Source organism: Passer montanus, unplaced genomic scaffold (genome assembly GCF_014805655.1).
Source record: "Passer montanus isolate IOZ18808 unplaced genomic scaffold, ASM1480565v1 scaffold3, whole genome shotgun sequence".
Lineage (NCBI taxonomy): Eukaryota > Metazoa > Chordata > Aves > Passeriformes > Passeridae > Passer > Passer montanus.
In genome coordinates this window covers 14,747,192-14,764,042 of record NW_024367707.1, presented here as the reverse complement: position 1 = coordinate 14,764,042, position 16,851 = coordinate 14,747,192, and the positions used below count along the sequence as shown (strand labels likewise).

The 16,851-nt window shown below is 37.1% G+C and overlaps 1 protein-coding gene across 1 annotated transcript in view; it reads left to right on the top strand.

Annotated features, from left to right (window-relative positions):
* Positions 1 to 16,851, top strand: part of COL4A1 (collagen type IV alpha 1 chain) — a 120,467-nt gene that overhangs the window by 69,955 nt on the left and 33,661 nt on the right. Inside the window, exons 10-24 of the mRNA XM_039714221.1 lie at positions 47 to 109; positions 880 to 915; positions 1,465 to 1,506; positions 3,143 to 3,232; positions 3,835 to 3,870; positions 4,015 to 4,074; positions 6,203 to 6,247; positions 6,464 to 6,517; positions 6,976 to 7,017; positions 8,286 to 8,379; positions 9,037 to 9,072; positions 10,604 to 10,768; positions 12,643 to 12,738; positions 13,892 to 13,975; positions 14,722 to 14,792. Coding sequence (XP_039570155.1) covers positions 47 to 109; positions 880 to 915; positions 1,465 to 1,506; positions 3,143 to 3,232; positions 3,835 to 3,870; positions 4,015 to 4,074; positions 6,203 to 6,247; positions 6,464 to 6,517; positions 6,976 to 7,017; positions 8,286 to 8,379; positions 9,037 to 9,072; positions 10,604 to 10,768; positions 12,643 to 12,738; positions 13,892 to 13,975; positions 14,722 to 14,792 — 1,014 coding nt within the window. The remainder of the gene's footprint in view (positions 1 to 46; positions 110 to 879; positions 916 to 1,464; positions 1,507 to 3,142; positions 3,233 to 3,834; positions 3,871 to 4,014; positions 4,075 to 6,202; positions 6,248 to 6,463; positions 6,518 to 6,975; positions 7,018 to 8,285; positions 8,380 to 9,036; positions 9,073 to 10,603; positions 10,769 to 12,642; positions 12,739 to 13,891; positions 13,976 to 14,721; positions 14,793 to 16,851) is intronic.

Genomic DNA, 16,851 nt, shown 5'->3' with positions numbered 1-16,851 from the left:
CCATATAAGTATCACTTTCTTATTAAGCCATCTGAATTTTTCATAGGGTCCACCCGGAGCTTCAGGGTTTCAGGGACCAATGGGACCAATGGGTCCTCCAGGAGAGCCAGTAAGTTTCCTTTCATGGTGATCTGCACTTCACTTACAGATCTTTATTGCAGGAGTTTTCTGGAAGGTGTGTATAGCAGATCTTGGTTGGGATTTGGGAAAGATAAGGTGTGGTTCCAGAGTCCTCATGTTCAGCCTTCTGAACTACCATGGCAGAAATTCCTGGGCAACATGGATTTTCAGTAGCAGCTGCTCCTATGGTCCTCTTCTCTTCTTGCACTCTTGGAGGGTATTTTTGTGGTGGAGAGACTGTAAGTCTCCTTGGTCATCCTTTCCTCTCTTCCCCAATTTAATTTATAGAAAATAAACTACATATTAAGCATCCAGATCAAAATCCAAACTTTTGCTGAGTTATTCTTGTGAATAGCTGCACTGAGCATTACTGTGGAATCACATTATCATCTATCTGTTATTATAATAATGAATGAGATATCTCAGATTCTCTTTGTTTCTATTTTTTATTTTAAATTGTGAATTATGCACAGCAAGAACAAAATGAAATTACTGGGTTTAATGAAACCCAGTTGTAGCTGCACTGAGCATTACTGTGGAAGCACATTATCATCTGTTATTATAATAATTAATGAGATATCTCAGATTCTCTTTGTTACTATTTTTTTTATTTTAAGTTGTGAATTATGCACAGCAAGAACAAAATGAAATTACTGGGTTTAATGAAAAGATCTGCCTTTTTGCTGTTTTCATAGAATAAGACATTATTCCACTTAGTGTACTCTATACATATGGATGCTAAAATGTATTGTCTTGTAGGGTCCCCCAGGGCCACCAGGACTTCCAGGCGAGAAGGTAAGACTCTTTAATACAAGTATTAAGTCAGTTTGTTTATTTATTTTGCATTCAAGATCCTCAAAACTCTGGAAACTAATGGTCCTAAAGGCATGGGGGTTTTTTTATACTTTGGGAACTATTCCTGTCTTAAAGAACATCATAAAGAGATATTTTTACCACTTTTTTTTTCAAATTTGTCTAGCCCTGGTATCTCACTTAATCAAATCAGTAATTAACAGCATTCTCTAGTTATTTGAATTAATTTTTACATTTTCATGTCAACATTTTCACTAAATGTCGGGTAAAAGAGCATATTGACAATAAAATTATCTGATGAATTTCAATCTGTTTTTTCTCCAGTTGCTGTGAACACAGGGCTTAAAAAACAGCAGGGGAGTTAGGACATGATTATTTATTTGTTTCACACATGCATTTAAAAGACATATTCTGTTGTTTACATTCTGCTTTAGCATTTGACAAATACATAATACCTTCATATGTTTATATATATGCATGTATGCACTGCAGAAAAAAAATTGACTAAGTGTGTGTAATTTACATTTTCAGGGCTACATGGGCTTGGGCTTTCAGGGTCCCAAAGGTGAAAAGGTAGGTCTCTTGTAAACTTCTAGGGAACAGCTGGCAGAAATATTCTTGATACTTAGTTTTGAATAAAGAAAACTCTTGACGTCAATCAATGGAGAAAATCAATGCTGTGATTTTTGGAAGACTTGAGTAAATCTGTGACTTACACCTAAATGAACAAAAGTCATGAGCAGCTACAGACTTTTTAATGGTGATGTTATAACTGACTTTAATTTAGGTCACCATCCTGTTTTCCAGCTGTGCCTGGAAAGCTACTTTAATTTGCAGTGGGCAGATCTGGAAACATTTACTCTGTGTATTAGGACTTACCATGAGATTTTTAAAAAATCAATTTAGTTCTAAGAGATGAGATTTAATGTGCTGTTCAGCATGGTCAGAATTAATTGTTGTAGGACTCTGAGGCCGGTCTGCCTTATTTTGCTTTGGTAATGCACACATTTGAAGCAGATATTTCAGTTGTCCCCTTTTATTGTGTTTTGACACAACCAGGAAGAGGTTTCAGAGCACACAGAGTGGTTTACTTTTGAGTGAATCTAAGCCAAGAGATGTGCGAGATATGCTCCAGGATCCCATTTATTCTCTTAATCAGCATCAAATGGGAGGTAATACATGTCAGCTTTAATCTGTTACCTCTCCCACTGAGAAGTCTGGGCTAAAGTGCCTTATGTTGTGTTTCTGGGAGCCAAGAACTGCATGCATTCAAGGGCTATTTGGTAAATTCATAATGTGTCTGAGCACTTCTCCAGAAGCTTTGCAGGAGTGTCATTGGCAGAGGGCTTTTGCAGTATAAGTATATTATATTGCTTAGGTAGGTTTTTTTTTTGGTTTTTTTTTTTTTTTTACTTAGGTAGGTTTTTTGGGTTTTTTTTAAACCACAATAGATTTTGAGTCAATATTCCTAATGGATAGAATTTTTACAACATGACAGGCTGTTGAAATTAATTTTTTACCATGAAATTTATTTAAAAATATTGGAGAAGATGACATAAAAGTATGTGGAGATTTCCTGGACTCCGCAGGTTTGTCTTTAGCAAAAGATAAATGGTATTGCTGTGCATTACTGCTTGACAGAAATTTGTGGAGTCTTTTCAGAGGTGTTTTACTGTTAAATATAGAGCTTTTGCACTATAGAAGAAGGTGAGGCTCCGACCCTGGAATGGAAACATGCATAGTAAAAAATCATCCACAGTTACCATTTTGAAGTTGGCCTTTATGGACCTCCATAAAGCTTTTTTATCACTGTAAACTTTGGGTAACTTTTTCCTTTAGCCGTTGACTCTCTGTACCTGACCTCTTTCCTTCTAATTTCCTTTTTCCTGAAGGAAGCACTAAAAAACTCTGGTACTATTGCTGTAATTATTTGGATATGTTTGTGATATTTGGTTAATCAATCTTGACATTAAGAGTAGATTCAGAGGTCTTTCTTCAGGGCAGTCTCTGTTGGTAACCAGTTACACAGTAGTGACTTCTGTAACCCTTTGTCTTGCTAATTTTTCTGAAAAAAAGAACTTTAAAAGAAACCATTTAGCTATATTTGTAAAAGCAAGTGATAGTTCTCTTTAATGTTACTGATCTTAGCCATATTTGATCTCAGTGTCATTCTGTTTTCAATGGAAAATTCTGGATTTGCTATTGACAGGGAGAACAAGGAGTAAGGGGCCCACCAGGACCCCCAGGACCAGCACCTCACATGAAAGAAAAAGGGAGTGAAATCATAAAGGGAGAAAAGGTGAGATGTTAAATGATTAAACTTCTTGTACTTTTCATTAAAGTATAATCTATAGGAATTAGCAAATAGAAATGAAACATGAAAAAGAAAATACAAAGTCACCTAGAGCAAACTTGTCAAAAATTTCTGCCTGTTTTACTTTATGGAGGAGTTTTAATTTTCATTCTAGAAGTCTCTCTAAAAAAATACACAATAGATGGTAAATGTATCAGTAATTGCATAAATAAGTGAGCAGCAAATGACTTTCTGAGGAAGGAGGATTTATAAGGATAGGATATTGTAAAAATATTTGGAAGGTTAGAATTAAGTAGCATATACTCAACTTTTCTTACACATATTCATGAAATCTTAGTAATCTTAGAAGTTTTCAGTTACTGAATTAAGCAGTCAAAGCAGTATGTACTAGTAAAGCAAACTAGCTTAATGGATTCACATTTGATGTTTGTCTAAATTCTTGCACATTATCCTATTAGGCATAGTTCTTGAGATGGAGAACAGGATTAAATGTACTTTTGCTGAAATGAAGAATTATTTTCAACTTAAATGAATAATGTTCAAGTTTTTGTTTACTAATTTACATTTTTTTAAAATAATTTCATTAGGGTGATCCAGGTGAAAAGGGCGAAAAAGGAATTCCAGTGAGTATTGAGGGTTTTTTTTACTACAATAAAAATTGTAAAGACTCTGATAATAGCACTGAATATTATTATACCTATTAGTTAAAAGCAAATTTACTTTGGAATTTGGTAGTATTTTTAATCTCGTGAGTATTTATTTTCCAGGGATTGCCAGGTTCAGGTTTCAAAGGAGACAGGGGTGACCCTGGGCAGCCTGGTCCACGTGTAAGTATACTCAATTTTATCAATGTCATAATTGCAGTTAGTGTATTGTTTCCATTAGCTAACTAAATTCAGTAACCATTAGTTAAACAGCAAATTTGCTATATTTCAAACAAACAAGTTTTGCTGTAGGACAGGTGTACAATCAAGGTAGTAGTAACATACAGTGATGTTAATATGTAACATTTCAGTTAACTAAAGACATTTAGCTTGCAGTGCTGAAGGTGAAGGCCGAACTCCCATTAATCCAAATTGAAGAAAGATGAAGTCATTCCAGAATGGAAGAAAACGCAAAAAAAAAATCACTCTGTAGGAGTGCTAAATGGAACATGTTGAATTTATTTCAAATACTCTCATGTGCAGTCAACAAAACAAGCCTGCTTAGCCTGAAGGTAGAGATTAGTACAAAGAAAATGAAAGGAGCAAAAAATGTAGGTGACTGAAATCCTTGTGCTTGCTGGTTTCTAGCCTGGCTGTAGATGCTTGAGGACATAATGTCTGTTACATTTGTCTGATCTGACCCATGTCATAGTCTCATCCATAGAACTTCTCCATGAGTCATGCTGTATCTTTCATGGCTGAGCAGGTAGCAAAACTGTATTTTTTTTTACTATCAATTGTATCTAAAGTATTCTAAGTAATTCTATGTTTCTTGAACTGTTAGGCCCAGCACATCTATAGGCATTTGATTGTACTTCAATCTGAAAAAGAAAAATCTCCCTTTCTACTATGCTTCAAAGCCAGATGTTCTGTTAACTTTTCAGTAAAGTTATGTGATGGGATTATATTTTCTATCATAGATGTATTATTATTCTTATTGTAAATACAGGCTTGAGGCTGGAGGAATGGAGATATGTTGGCTTAGAGCTTTTTGAGGAAACCAGAGCATCTGAATTTATCAAAAGTACAATTTACAGTTTCTGAAGAGCTCCCTCAACTAAGTTTCCAAAATACTTTTTATATAATTTCTCAGGAAATCATAGCTATTTCTGAAATTAAGCTAAGCCTTGAAAGATCAACAGATGTTACAGTCTGATATTCAATGAAATTATATAGTTCAATGAAACTAAACCATATGATTAATTTTGATCACAGTGTATATTTGAAGACTCTCTTGCCTTTGCAGATCAAAGTTTTAATTAATCTTTAAAAATTACTTGTAACCTTCATTGTAAGAGACCATAGCTGCACACCTCAATGGTGGTGGCCTGTTCACATCTGTTCTATCATTTTTGTCCTTCGATTGCATTAAGACAAAGTCTTTGTACCTAAACTGATGGGATTGTTTGTAGACTGAATTACATGCACTGTTACTTTGTGTATTCAGTGCCTACATTTCCTTGGGTTTATGGGAGAAATTAATATTGCTTATGCTGCACATACAATCTAAGCACTGGGACACCAAATGAAAGCCAGCCTCTAGCAGATCAGGCTACAAGCTGATGTCCCAGTTCTTTTATGGTGCAGAGGAAGAGGAAGGGAAAATGCTGTAAAGTAGGTTTGCCCATCTAGATAATTTATCACATAACTGTTGACTACTTCAAGGGAATCTTATCCCCTCTGTAGGTTGACGCAATGTACTAATAGTTGTAATTTTACTCTGGAGGAGGGAATTTTGACTTCCAGCATATGATCTGCCTTATGATTTGAATTTCAGTGTGAGGGAAGTGGATTTGCCACTACATGACCACACAGTCTGATAGAGGGCCACTCTCCAACCCTTCTGCTGAAAGTGAACCACTGAATATGTATGCATAAATGTCTTGTGAGGTTGCAGAGCCTGTATATAGAAAGGGATTGTTGTGAAGGAACAAGTTGGATGTGGTTCCAGTTTCTTGTGCTGTAGATTTATTTTACCTTGAAGACTCTGTGAAAGGGAAATCTGTGTTATTTCCGTATCTGGGAATGGATTTGCAGGATTTTATTTAATTTGGCATCTTGGAGGGTGTGGGGTAATACAAGCACTGGGCATATTCACCGTTTGTACCCTGTACTCTGTTAGCTGAATTAGCACACTTTGATTGATGCATTGCAATAGTGATAATTTTGTTCTAGTATTCCACCCACTGTATTTAGAAATTGCATGTATGTGGTTGTCTGTTAAAGCAGAGTGGAACTTGGTGTTTTACAGGGCAAGCCTGGAAAAGATGGTGAACCAGGACCGAAAGGAGAACGTGTATGTATATTACTTATTTTCCAGTGCTGTTATATTCAAAACAAAGTACTGTCTGTATGTTATAGATAGTTGATATTTTCTAGCCTTCTGAATTGTTTATTTGAAGTAGTTGCTTTCAGTGAATTTGTGACTTTTAAAATTTTTAAACTTTGGTGCTGCCTCAGCTAAGATCCTCCTACATTTGTCTCTTCTGGTTTCACTGCCTTCTCCACACAGGGTTTGCCAGGAGGGTTTGGGATTCCAGGACGACCTGGGGAGCCTGGCTTAAAGGTGAGTAGTAGCAGCTTCTGCTTCCCTTCACGCAGAATAAGTTAATAGCTTTTGTGGTGTGTTCATTGAATGCATTAACGCAGTGAATGCACATAAAGCAATATTAATTGAATATTTCTAAGCTGTATGTCATCGTTCAGAGACTGTGAGAAGTCAAAGTGAAGGTTTCTCCAATTTAGATCTGTGTTGATTAATGCAGGTTTTATTTTTACAAGCTCTTTGTCCAGCCAGCAAAAGTATAGGTGTACTTCCCTAAAACCTCCAGTTTCTCTTCAAATAGTGCAAACCAGTACAGGCTTGCAAAGTAATTACTACTGTTGGTTATTACAGCATTCCAGGTACTTACCATGTGGATGTTGTTTGAATCTGTATCAAAGTGCTCATTTGTTGAGGAAATCTGATTTTGTTGGCAAAAAAATCTGATCTGGATTTAAAATGTAAATTCTATTTTGATTTAGGGTGACAAAGGGGAGAGAGGTTATCCAGGACCTCCAGGAAGAGTAAGTAAAATAATTTTTTATTTAATTTTAAACTTAAAATTAAATTAAATTAAATTTTGTGAAAGTCAAAGTGCTCAAACAATGAAGAAAAAAAGAGATACTGTGTATACTCTCATCTTGTTCTCTTCAGAACAAGAGAGTCATGTCCATATTTTTGCTTAATGGAAGCAAAAGTTGGGTGCAGTTCTTTAAAATACATTTGAATTTTGGGAAAGGAACCCTCAAAGAATATGAATTTCAAGTGTTTTGGACTGTGAATATTACAAGCATTGCTAATCAGTAGACAGTACCCAAAAGACAGTTCAGAAGAGTAAATCTGCCAGTTTCAGGTTTAACCCAGCTGGGAGCTAAGCACTAGACAGCCTCTCACACACTCAGTGTCCCTCCTCAACATGGGATGGGAAGGAGAATTGGAAAAAGGTAAAATTCATTAGATAAGAACAAGTTATGAATAAAAATAAAGTTACTAATGGTATAATCAGGAAGAAATGGGAGATAACAAGAGAGAGAGAGAGGAATAGAACCTGAGGAAGACACGTGATGCACAGTGCATAATAAAAATAAAGTTACTAATAGTAGTAATCAGGAAGAAATGGGAGATAGCAAGAGAGAGAGAGAGGAATAGAACCTGAGGAAGACAAGTGATGCACAGTGCAGTTGCTCTCTGCTTGCTGACCAATGTCCAGTGAGTCCCTGGGCAGAGATTGGCCATTATACGCAAGAAGAAACCAGGGGAGCAATTTATAATTTATTTAACACCTCAAATAAAAAATGGGGTTAGTCAGGAACAAATGCATGACTGATGGCACTGCTTCCCAACTGTGGGAACAAATGCTCAATATATGCTAATTTGGCTTGGAAAATTGTACATAGTTCCTGAATATTGTATTGTAAATTTATTGAGCTCAGATCAATGTTAGCAAAAATTGGCTACATAATATTTTAAAATAAAAGTTAATACAAACCTGATGGATCAGTTCTTAGACCATGTTAAGTTTTTCTGGCATCATTCTTTTTGAGGAAGATAATAGAAGAGCTCTCCACTTAATCCTTAAATCGATATGAAGGCATTTGAGTAGAGTAGGAAATATTTATTTTCTCTGGTAATTCCTCAGCAGCTGCAGTCCTCTCACTTGCTGAAATTGCAAGTACAATCAAAACTGCTGAAAATTGTCAATAAAATTAAAATGGCCTTTGTGCCATCAGATGAAGATGGGGGAGATATGATGGCTCAGTTGCATGTTTCTAGTCTTTGTTCTGTGATTTAGATGATAGATGCTGGACCAATAGATACCTTTGGTGAAAAAGGAGACCCTGGAGTTTCAGGTTTGCCTGGAGTGAAAGGTCAAAAAGGTGAAAAAGGTATGTATTTTGTCTTGTCTTTTTAATTGAGTTATACTTCTAGTTTTCTCACTAAAGGAAATTAAAATTGTACTGTCTGTGCTCAGGAGCTTTATATGACAGTGTAATGTTCCAGTTATTTGTTTTCAGGTTATCATATTTTGCAATAGCTTGTAGGACACTTCTGGTTCTCAACATAACTAAGATTGCCTTTGAGCTATAGATGAAAAAATGATAAACTGGGATCAGTTTTTATGGCAGTTAAATAATTTAATGAGATTATCTAAGAAGTATGGAAATCAACATGAATATAAGGAGAGTAATTAATGCAGAGAATCTTGAGACTGCTTTGTAAAAGTCAGTAGCTAATTATTTATCCTAAGATTGGCTTGCATATTTTAAAAAAGTCTTCAGTAAACAGAGAAAATCAAGCATTTCCCTTCCCATTTTCCCCATTACAGACCTTAGCCAATTCAAGAAAAATCACTGGGGAAGTTGGCACACAGCAGGACCTTTTTTCTGAATGTATTTCTTGAAGATATATATAGATTATTTAACTCCTGATTTGATTCTGAATATGAATATGCATGAATATGAATTTCAATTATATCTCCTTAAAGTTCACTTTCACTGGCATTGCAGAATTCATTACCTAATTCAAACTTTCTCTTTTTAAAGGTTTCCCTGGTGCACAAGGAATCCCAGGACCTCCAGGTAGGAAATGATAACTACTGATTTTTTCACATTTGTCACGTGCTCTTGGGTGAACAGTCCTGAGGGATATTCTCCTTTCCTGCTTTCAGTTACTGCCTGACTTTCTGAGCACCCAAGCACTGACCTCTCAAGGATCTAATCAGTCCTGCAGACCCTTCCTCTAGATTGCTTTTCTCATATCTCTGATGTGATCCAGCCTTGTTCTTTCTGTTCTGCTCTGATAACTTTGCTGAAATGGAAAGTGTAGTGCAGAGTCTGTCAGAGACAGCCCAGAGAGGATGGCCCCATCGGGCAGGAAGAGTTGTTAACTGGGAATGTGTGTGGGTGTGTGCACATACAGCTGAGTGTGTGTGCTCATGTCTTTGTCTGGCTCTCACTTCAGCTCTCTATGTGTTTGTGTAAGTATAATAAAAAAGGGTTTGAAGGAAGAAATAATACTTATAATCAAAGTCATTCCTGAAGACTTCCTGCTTTTTTGACTGTGTCACTTGGTCTAATAAAAGTTATTTCTTTTGCCTACAAAATTTGCCTTTTTCAGAGCCTTAACATCTTCCCATCCATGGTAACACTGCTTTTATGTATATAAGTACATGCACATGTGTTTGACCTACACCATGATATTTGCTTTTTAAAAATCAGGCAAATCAACTCTAGAGACCTGACACTTAGGACATCCTGCAGTGATACTACCATTACCTTCCTTGCTTTCATTTTCTATCTTGGCAGTGAGCTAAATATGAAATTAATGTGAGCCAGGGTCAGATAGTTAATAGAAATTTTTCACAGGTTAGGGAGAAGATGCTATATACCACAGGCTGTAATGATAGCTCTTATTCTATAATTACTCTACAGAGATTGAGCTTTGTGTGACTTCTGTATCTTCCTGCAGTGTTGCAGATGACTCAAAATGTTTTAATGGTCAAGTGTAGTGATGAGTTGTGAACTGAAAGTCATTAAAATATGAAGACCTGTGTGACTGTACAAATAGCTAAAAGGAGATCTTAAGCAGGGGTTTTGGTAGTTGTTTATTTGCTTCTCTTTATTGGCTGTTCTTCACTTATTATTCTTACAATGCATTTTCTTTTTAGCATTCCTTAAATCTGCTAGCATTGTTGAGTACTTATTTTTTGAAGTTATCAGACATGCCCTCCCTTTCTAGGTATGTTCTAGATTTGGTTTGTTATGAGGTAAGGAAGTGTGCAATAGTTTCTAGGTGGAAGAGCTAAGTTAACTCCAGTGTTCCCACTATTTACTACCCAGCAAAATTGTGTCCAACTAAATCTCAGAAAAGCACTTGATACAGATGAGGTGTGTTTGTCTAGGGACCTAACATAAGTGAGTTTCTCTCAGCTGTAGTGGGTATACAAACCCCATTTTTTTTATAAATCACCAATATTTAAAATTCAGTGCCTTTTTTCTTTTCCATTAACATTTTTCCATTTCTCTCCAAACCCCATGAAAGTTAATGTGTTGATAATGTTGCTGTCTTTTCACTTGTCATTTTTACATGTATGTTTTACTCCGTCCAAAGGTCGACCAGTTCCAGACAGGGTAGGATCACCTGGTGTCCCTGGAGAGAGAGGTGAAAAAGGTGAAAAGGGTTCTCCTGGCTTCCCTTCACCTGGAAGCCCTGGAAGAGATGGTTTCCCAGGTCCTCCTGGTTTGCCTGGCCCACCAGGACCTCCAGGCAAAACAGGTAGGTAAAGCCCTTGGTTGCTTTTCACCTTGAAGACTCATAATGCACATTAAAAAAAGAAAGAAGAGACAATATTATAAAAGCTATTATCAGGATGCATCTGTGTCATGGAAGAAACATATCTGAATTGTTGATGAACCAAGTAAAAGCTGTTGCACAGTGTAGGAAGTCACTTGTTTCCTTACTGGGAAAGGACAAGGATTCTTTCCTAAAGAAATACTTCAAATATTTCTAAAAAATTCATTGTTAATTATTAGAATATAATCAAACAATTGATCTTAATTCACATTAATTTGTTCTATGTCCTGTTGTGACAATGTAGTGATACTTGTATATTTTCAGTTTAAAAAGTTTCAGATACTAATAGTGTTCTTAGCATAAAAGATAGCTGTTTAGTGTGATGATCTTTCAAGTCTGCAGTACCAGTCTGTGTAACAGATTGAACAGGTGTGAGAACTGCTGTGTGAGGTACTAGTTTGCCAGAAGATTTTATTTTAAAATAAAATTATCTTAGAGGACAATAGGGTCATAGAAGGGCTTGGGTTGGACTAAACCTTAAAGATCAACTGGTTCCACCCCCCCAACACAGGCAGGGATGCCACCTACTAGATCAGGGTAAACACATGCTTTATGGCATAAATGAAAAGCCAGTAATGACGTGAAAAGTAAAGAATAGCATCAGTAGTAATGATAACAACATTGCACACATTTTATTAGATTGTGATAAAGAAATTTTAAAGAGAAGAATGTTTTTGCTCTGCAATGAAGCAATAACCAAGTACATGTGGAAGTGGTTTATGCTAAATAGTTCCTTAAAACTAATGTTTTCACTCACAGAAAACTTTTACTATAGGTGATACTGATATTGTGAGTTAAATTATCATTCTAATATCATACCTAATGATATCCCTGTTACAATAGTTGAGGTACTTTAAAGCTATTGAAAGAAACATTATTCTCTATGGAATTCCTAAACCAAAGATACTTTGTTCAAAAACAGGGGAAGATGCCTGGTTGTTGCTGTGTTTGCCAGTGAAGCAGTGCAAAATCCAGCATGTAGAATATGGAATTAAATAGCTAAATCTTACATTTTCCTAAAAATGTATACTTTTCATACAAATTATTGTCATTGCTTAATTCTACTCCTTCCCCAGATATTTCTTTAGCCTTCTTCAAGTACATAATGGGAAGCAATTCTTTTTCATTTAACTTGTTTTACAAACTTCACATTAGCATTTGGCTACTGGCTTTGGCCAAAATGATGTCATATTATCTTGGGTCAGATCCTGCATCATATCTTCAAACAGAACAAGCACTATTTATATTCTTGTATCAAGCCTAATAAATATTCTCATTTGTTACCTATTTCAGATCCTAACATATGAAGTTTGTTGTTTTCAGGAAGCCTGATCAGTGTGAAGAAGTTAAATAGATGTTGATGAGCTGCTCTTACCTAGAAAGTTTCTTAAAATGTTGGAAAAGAAAATTCAGGGTACAACAAAACCTTCTTAATGAATTTCTTCTTAACATCAATAATCTCCATTCTCTTCAGGGTCAAAACATCAGTTTTTCATCACTCATGATGCTTTTCCATGACAAAACTTAAAATGAAAATATATTTTATGTTGAAATTGTTTGTAACCTTATTATGGCAGAGCCTGTCTTTTCTCTGTAATTCTCAGGGTTTCTTAAGCAGTGTATATGGAATAAGAATATAGAATCCCAGTTACATTTTTCCAAGTAAATCAAATAAAGGAGTAAAATACTATCCTGAATTACCACGTTTCATAGGTAACATTTCAGGTATAAATGCAACCCTTTAATGGAGACTTGCACTTGTCAAAACAATATTCTTTATTGCAATTTTATTTCAGATGGAATTGATCAGTGCCAGCAGGGAGAACCTGGTGCACCAGGTAGTCCTGGACTTCCAGGGAGAGATGGATTTCCAGGAGAGATGGGAGAGAAAGGTAATATTTTAAAGTGATTCTATTCTAATGCTTAGTAGGCTTGAGCTTGTATATGTAAAGAGGCTGAGCAAATTAGGCTGGATTGAGAGAAGGTGTACCTAAAGTTGGTTAAATAGTTCATAGACACGGAAGAGGTGTCTTGACTCTCTGGTGAGTAAAGAAGGATATTGTATTTTGAACTGTGTGATATGCACTTCTCTTGGCCTGCTCGTTGCTGGAGAGTGATAAAGGATGGCCTAGGGCTGCAAGAGGAGCAGAAAGGGTTCAGTGTAGCTCTATGCAGTGTAAATGGAGCTGTTCAAGGCAATTCAGGGTGTGAATTCTGAGATGCAGATTTAAAGAGGGGCCAGGTGAGCTGAGAATGAAAATGATTCATGAATCATTGCCATGAGTATAATTAAAAATAAAATTATAACACCTATAGACAGCCTTAGGTTGGACATTAGGAAGAAATTCTTCACAGAAAGGGTGATTGGGCAATGGAATGGGCTGCCCAGGGAGATGATGGAGTCACCATCCCTGGAGGTGTTTCGGAAAAGGCTGGATGTGGCACTGAGTGCCATGGTCTGTTGACATGGTGGTATTTGGTCATAGGCTGGACTCAATGATGGCAAAGTTCTTTTCTGACCTAACTGTGGGATTCTGTAAATAGGACTGTCAATCATGTGTTTTAGCAGCATTGACTAAATGAACATTTTAAAAAAGTGCTGTACTCGTTTACATGGTGGTTGCTCCTTTCTAATCTCATTCTGTTCACTGTTTTTTTTTGGTTTTTTTTTGTTTTTTTTTGTTTTTTTTTTCAAAATTATAGTGACTATAGAAGTTACCCTTTTTCTGTTTTAATAATTTTATTTTCTCTTTATCCAATGAGTGTTCCTTTTCTTCTTTTTGATCTTCTTCAACCTGGTCCCCTTTTAACCATTATTTTAAATATTAATCTTAGGATAAGACTTTGGTTGATTTTCATGCCATTCCTTTAAAAGTTTTAAAGAATTTTGAACATCAACTTGCTGATATTTTCTCCTTGAAGCATGGAATTAGAAGTAGCAATTTATTTAAATATTAAATTGACATTTGCCCTGAATCCACCTGCTTGCTGTTGTCTTGAATCTTTTTGCTGTTATTCATGTTCTTTGTTGTTTTCTTTTTTCAGGTGACAAAGGTGAAGCCTGTACCTTGTGTGATCAAGTAGGACCTCCTGGACTTCCAGGACCTCAAGGGCCGCCAGGTCCAGCAGGTAAAACTCCTTAATCACCCAAGAATGAGCTAAATTGTAGGCTAAATTCTAAAAAATGCAGCATGCATAAGAAAATTAATTACATTTTGTCCCACTAATCAAATTGTTTGTGAAACTAATGAAAGGACTAATGAAAGGAGAGTGGCATATTCCTATTTTTGGCCTGATTCCAAATTTCAAATACAATCAACTAGAATTACCAGGGAAGCAGAAGCTGGCCACAATGAAGGGTCTTTGCAAATTGTGGCTTAAATAATTTCACAGTGAGAAATAATGTGGGAACCATTTGCCTAGGCTTGACAGTGACCCATAGATTTGTTTCCAATTGCAGCACTAAATTCTGTGGCCCAAAGATACAATTATTTTTTGCTACCATATAAGAGAAGTGCCACATGCCAAAAATTGTACTATACTTAATGTTTCTTCTGGTGCTGTTCAGAAAAATGAATGTGGTTTAGTTAGTTTCAGTTCTGCATTGGTTACATGAATTGGTAAATTCATTCCTAACTCAAATGATTCATCAACTTCCAAGTTTATGAATGCAGGCATGCAACACAAGTGCATGAATCAAGACAGCTTCACTGGCTTTAGCAGCATGATATTGGTGTACCTGGGAATGGAATGAGACACTTTACAAGGGATCACAAAGAATTCCCATACAATGAGCTACTTGTGTGTAATATATTTTGTGCAGTATATTATATTTTGTGTAATAATTTAAGCCATATTTTTGTCTCTCTGAAAAGGTTTTCCAGGACAAGCAGGTTTCAAGGGTGACAGAGGCTTACCTGGACTTGATGGCCTTCCAGGGGTGCCTGTAAGTAATGCCTTGCTGAATACTACATGTCCTGCTAGGCATGTGATCAAAACACATGTGATGGTCAGTGTATCAGTGTGGTTGTGTAACAGTTCTGTTTAAAAACAAACAAACCCCCCCCCCACCAAAACAGTGCACTGATATGATAAAATTAGGGTTAATTATGCCTAATAATATAAGAAGAAGTGGGTTTGAACTGTCAGAGCTAAAAAAGAGCTGTTAGATATTGGTTATGCTTCTGAATTTATCCATCATAAGAGCTTGGTGGGACACATGACCTTCTGCCCGAGCAAGCCAAGCAGCGGAGCTGAGTAAAGATTAGGATTTCTCAGGATGCAGGTATTCCCTGACCTTCTAAATTGTTCCAATAACGTTTTGCTGGTGAGTACAAACATATTGAGAGAGAGACAGTGCCATCTAGTGTAGTTTAAGCAATCTAATGTTAGCATGCAGCACACTGGCAGTTTTGCTGAATTTTGAATAATAGAATAAGAGAAAATGATGAATTGGGAGGGGCTTATCTGGATCATTGAGTCCAACTCCTGATCCTGTGAAGAACATCCCAAACATCACACTGTGTGCCTGAGAGAGTTGTCCAAATGCTTCTTGAGCTCCATCAGGCTGTTGTTTGTGACCACTTCCCTGGGGAGCCTGTTCCACTGCTCAACCACCCTCTGGATGTAAAATCTTTTCCTGATATCCAGCCTAAACTTCCTCTGACTCAGCTTCATGGTGTTTCCTCAATTCCTGTCACTGTTGACAAGAGAGGAGAGATCAGTGCCTGCCCCTCCTCGTCCCCTCATGCAGAAGTTGTAGATGGATATGAGCTGAGCTCCCCTCAGTCTCCTCTTCTCCAGGCTGAACAAATCAAGTGACACCAGCCGTTCCTCATAAAGGCTTCCCCTGCAGATTCTTCACCATTCTCATGGCCTTCCTCTGGATGCTCCCCAATAGTTTCATGTTATTTTTATATTGTGGCACCAAAAACAGTATTCAAGGCTGCTCCAGCTCAGAGCAGAGCAGGACATTACCCTCCCTTACCCAGCTGGCCACGCTGTCTCTGATGCCCCCAGGACAGGGCTGGCCCTCCTGGCTGCCAGGGCGCTGCTGACTCATTTGAACTTGCCACTGGCCAGGACTCCCAGGTCCCTTTCCACAGCACTGCTCTGCAGCCTCTCACTCTTTGGTCTATCCACACGCTCAAGGATTGCCCCATCCCACCTGCAGAATCTGACTCTTGGCCCTTGTGCTGGTGATTGCCCTTCTCTCTGATTTGTTTCTCTCTGCAGGGTCTTTCTGCCCCCAAGGGAGCTGACAGCTCCTCCCAGTTTATTGTCACTTGCAAATTTACTTAGTATTCCTTCAAGTCCTGCATCCAGGTTGTTAATGAAGATTTTGGGAAGTGTCTGCAGTATGTTCTGTAAAACACAATTAGTAAACAGGAAAGTTAAATACTTTTGAAGAAATAAAGCAAAGCTGTGAAAGTGGGTAGCATCCTAATAAGATTACTTGTAAATTATGTTGAGGCAGCACAACATGACTCTCACTAAGGCCAGAAAGCAGAACAGCTGTAAGTGTAATACTTGTCTAAAATGTAACACAAATGACTCCTAGATGAGCAGTGTACTACCACAGCTACATCTGACCTTGTCAGAGTCCATTTAAGTGCCCTTATGGACACTGAGGTTTGCTGTAAAAACCTACCTTAGCACACATGTTCCTGTAGCATAATGTGGGTTTTGACACCATTCCTACTGTGAGTAGACTGAGTCTTCCCAGACCTCTTCTCCCCAAAGCTGCCTGTTTCCTTACAGCTGATCCTTTCTGGCAACATAACTTCCCAGTGACATTCCTGTGCACTGGCTTTATCACACACTGGAGTTACATGAGCTCCCTCTATCACCACTGGTGAGAGAGAGGTACCTTCAGAAGTAAAAAAACCAAAAAAACAACTGTATGAATTTATTACTAAGGAATCTGTTTCTCTCCCTGAAGTATAAATAAAGCCTTGTTGCCTGAATTCAGACAATGAAAGTTGACTAAGATGAATTCCTTATCT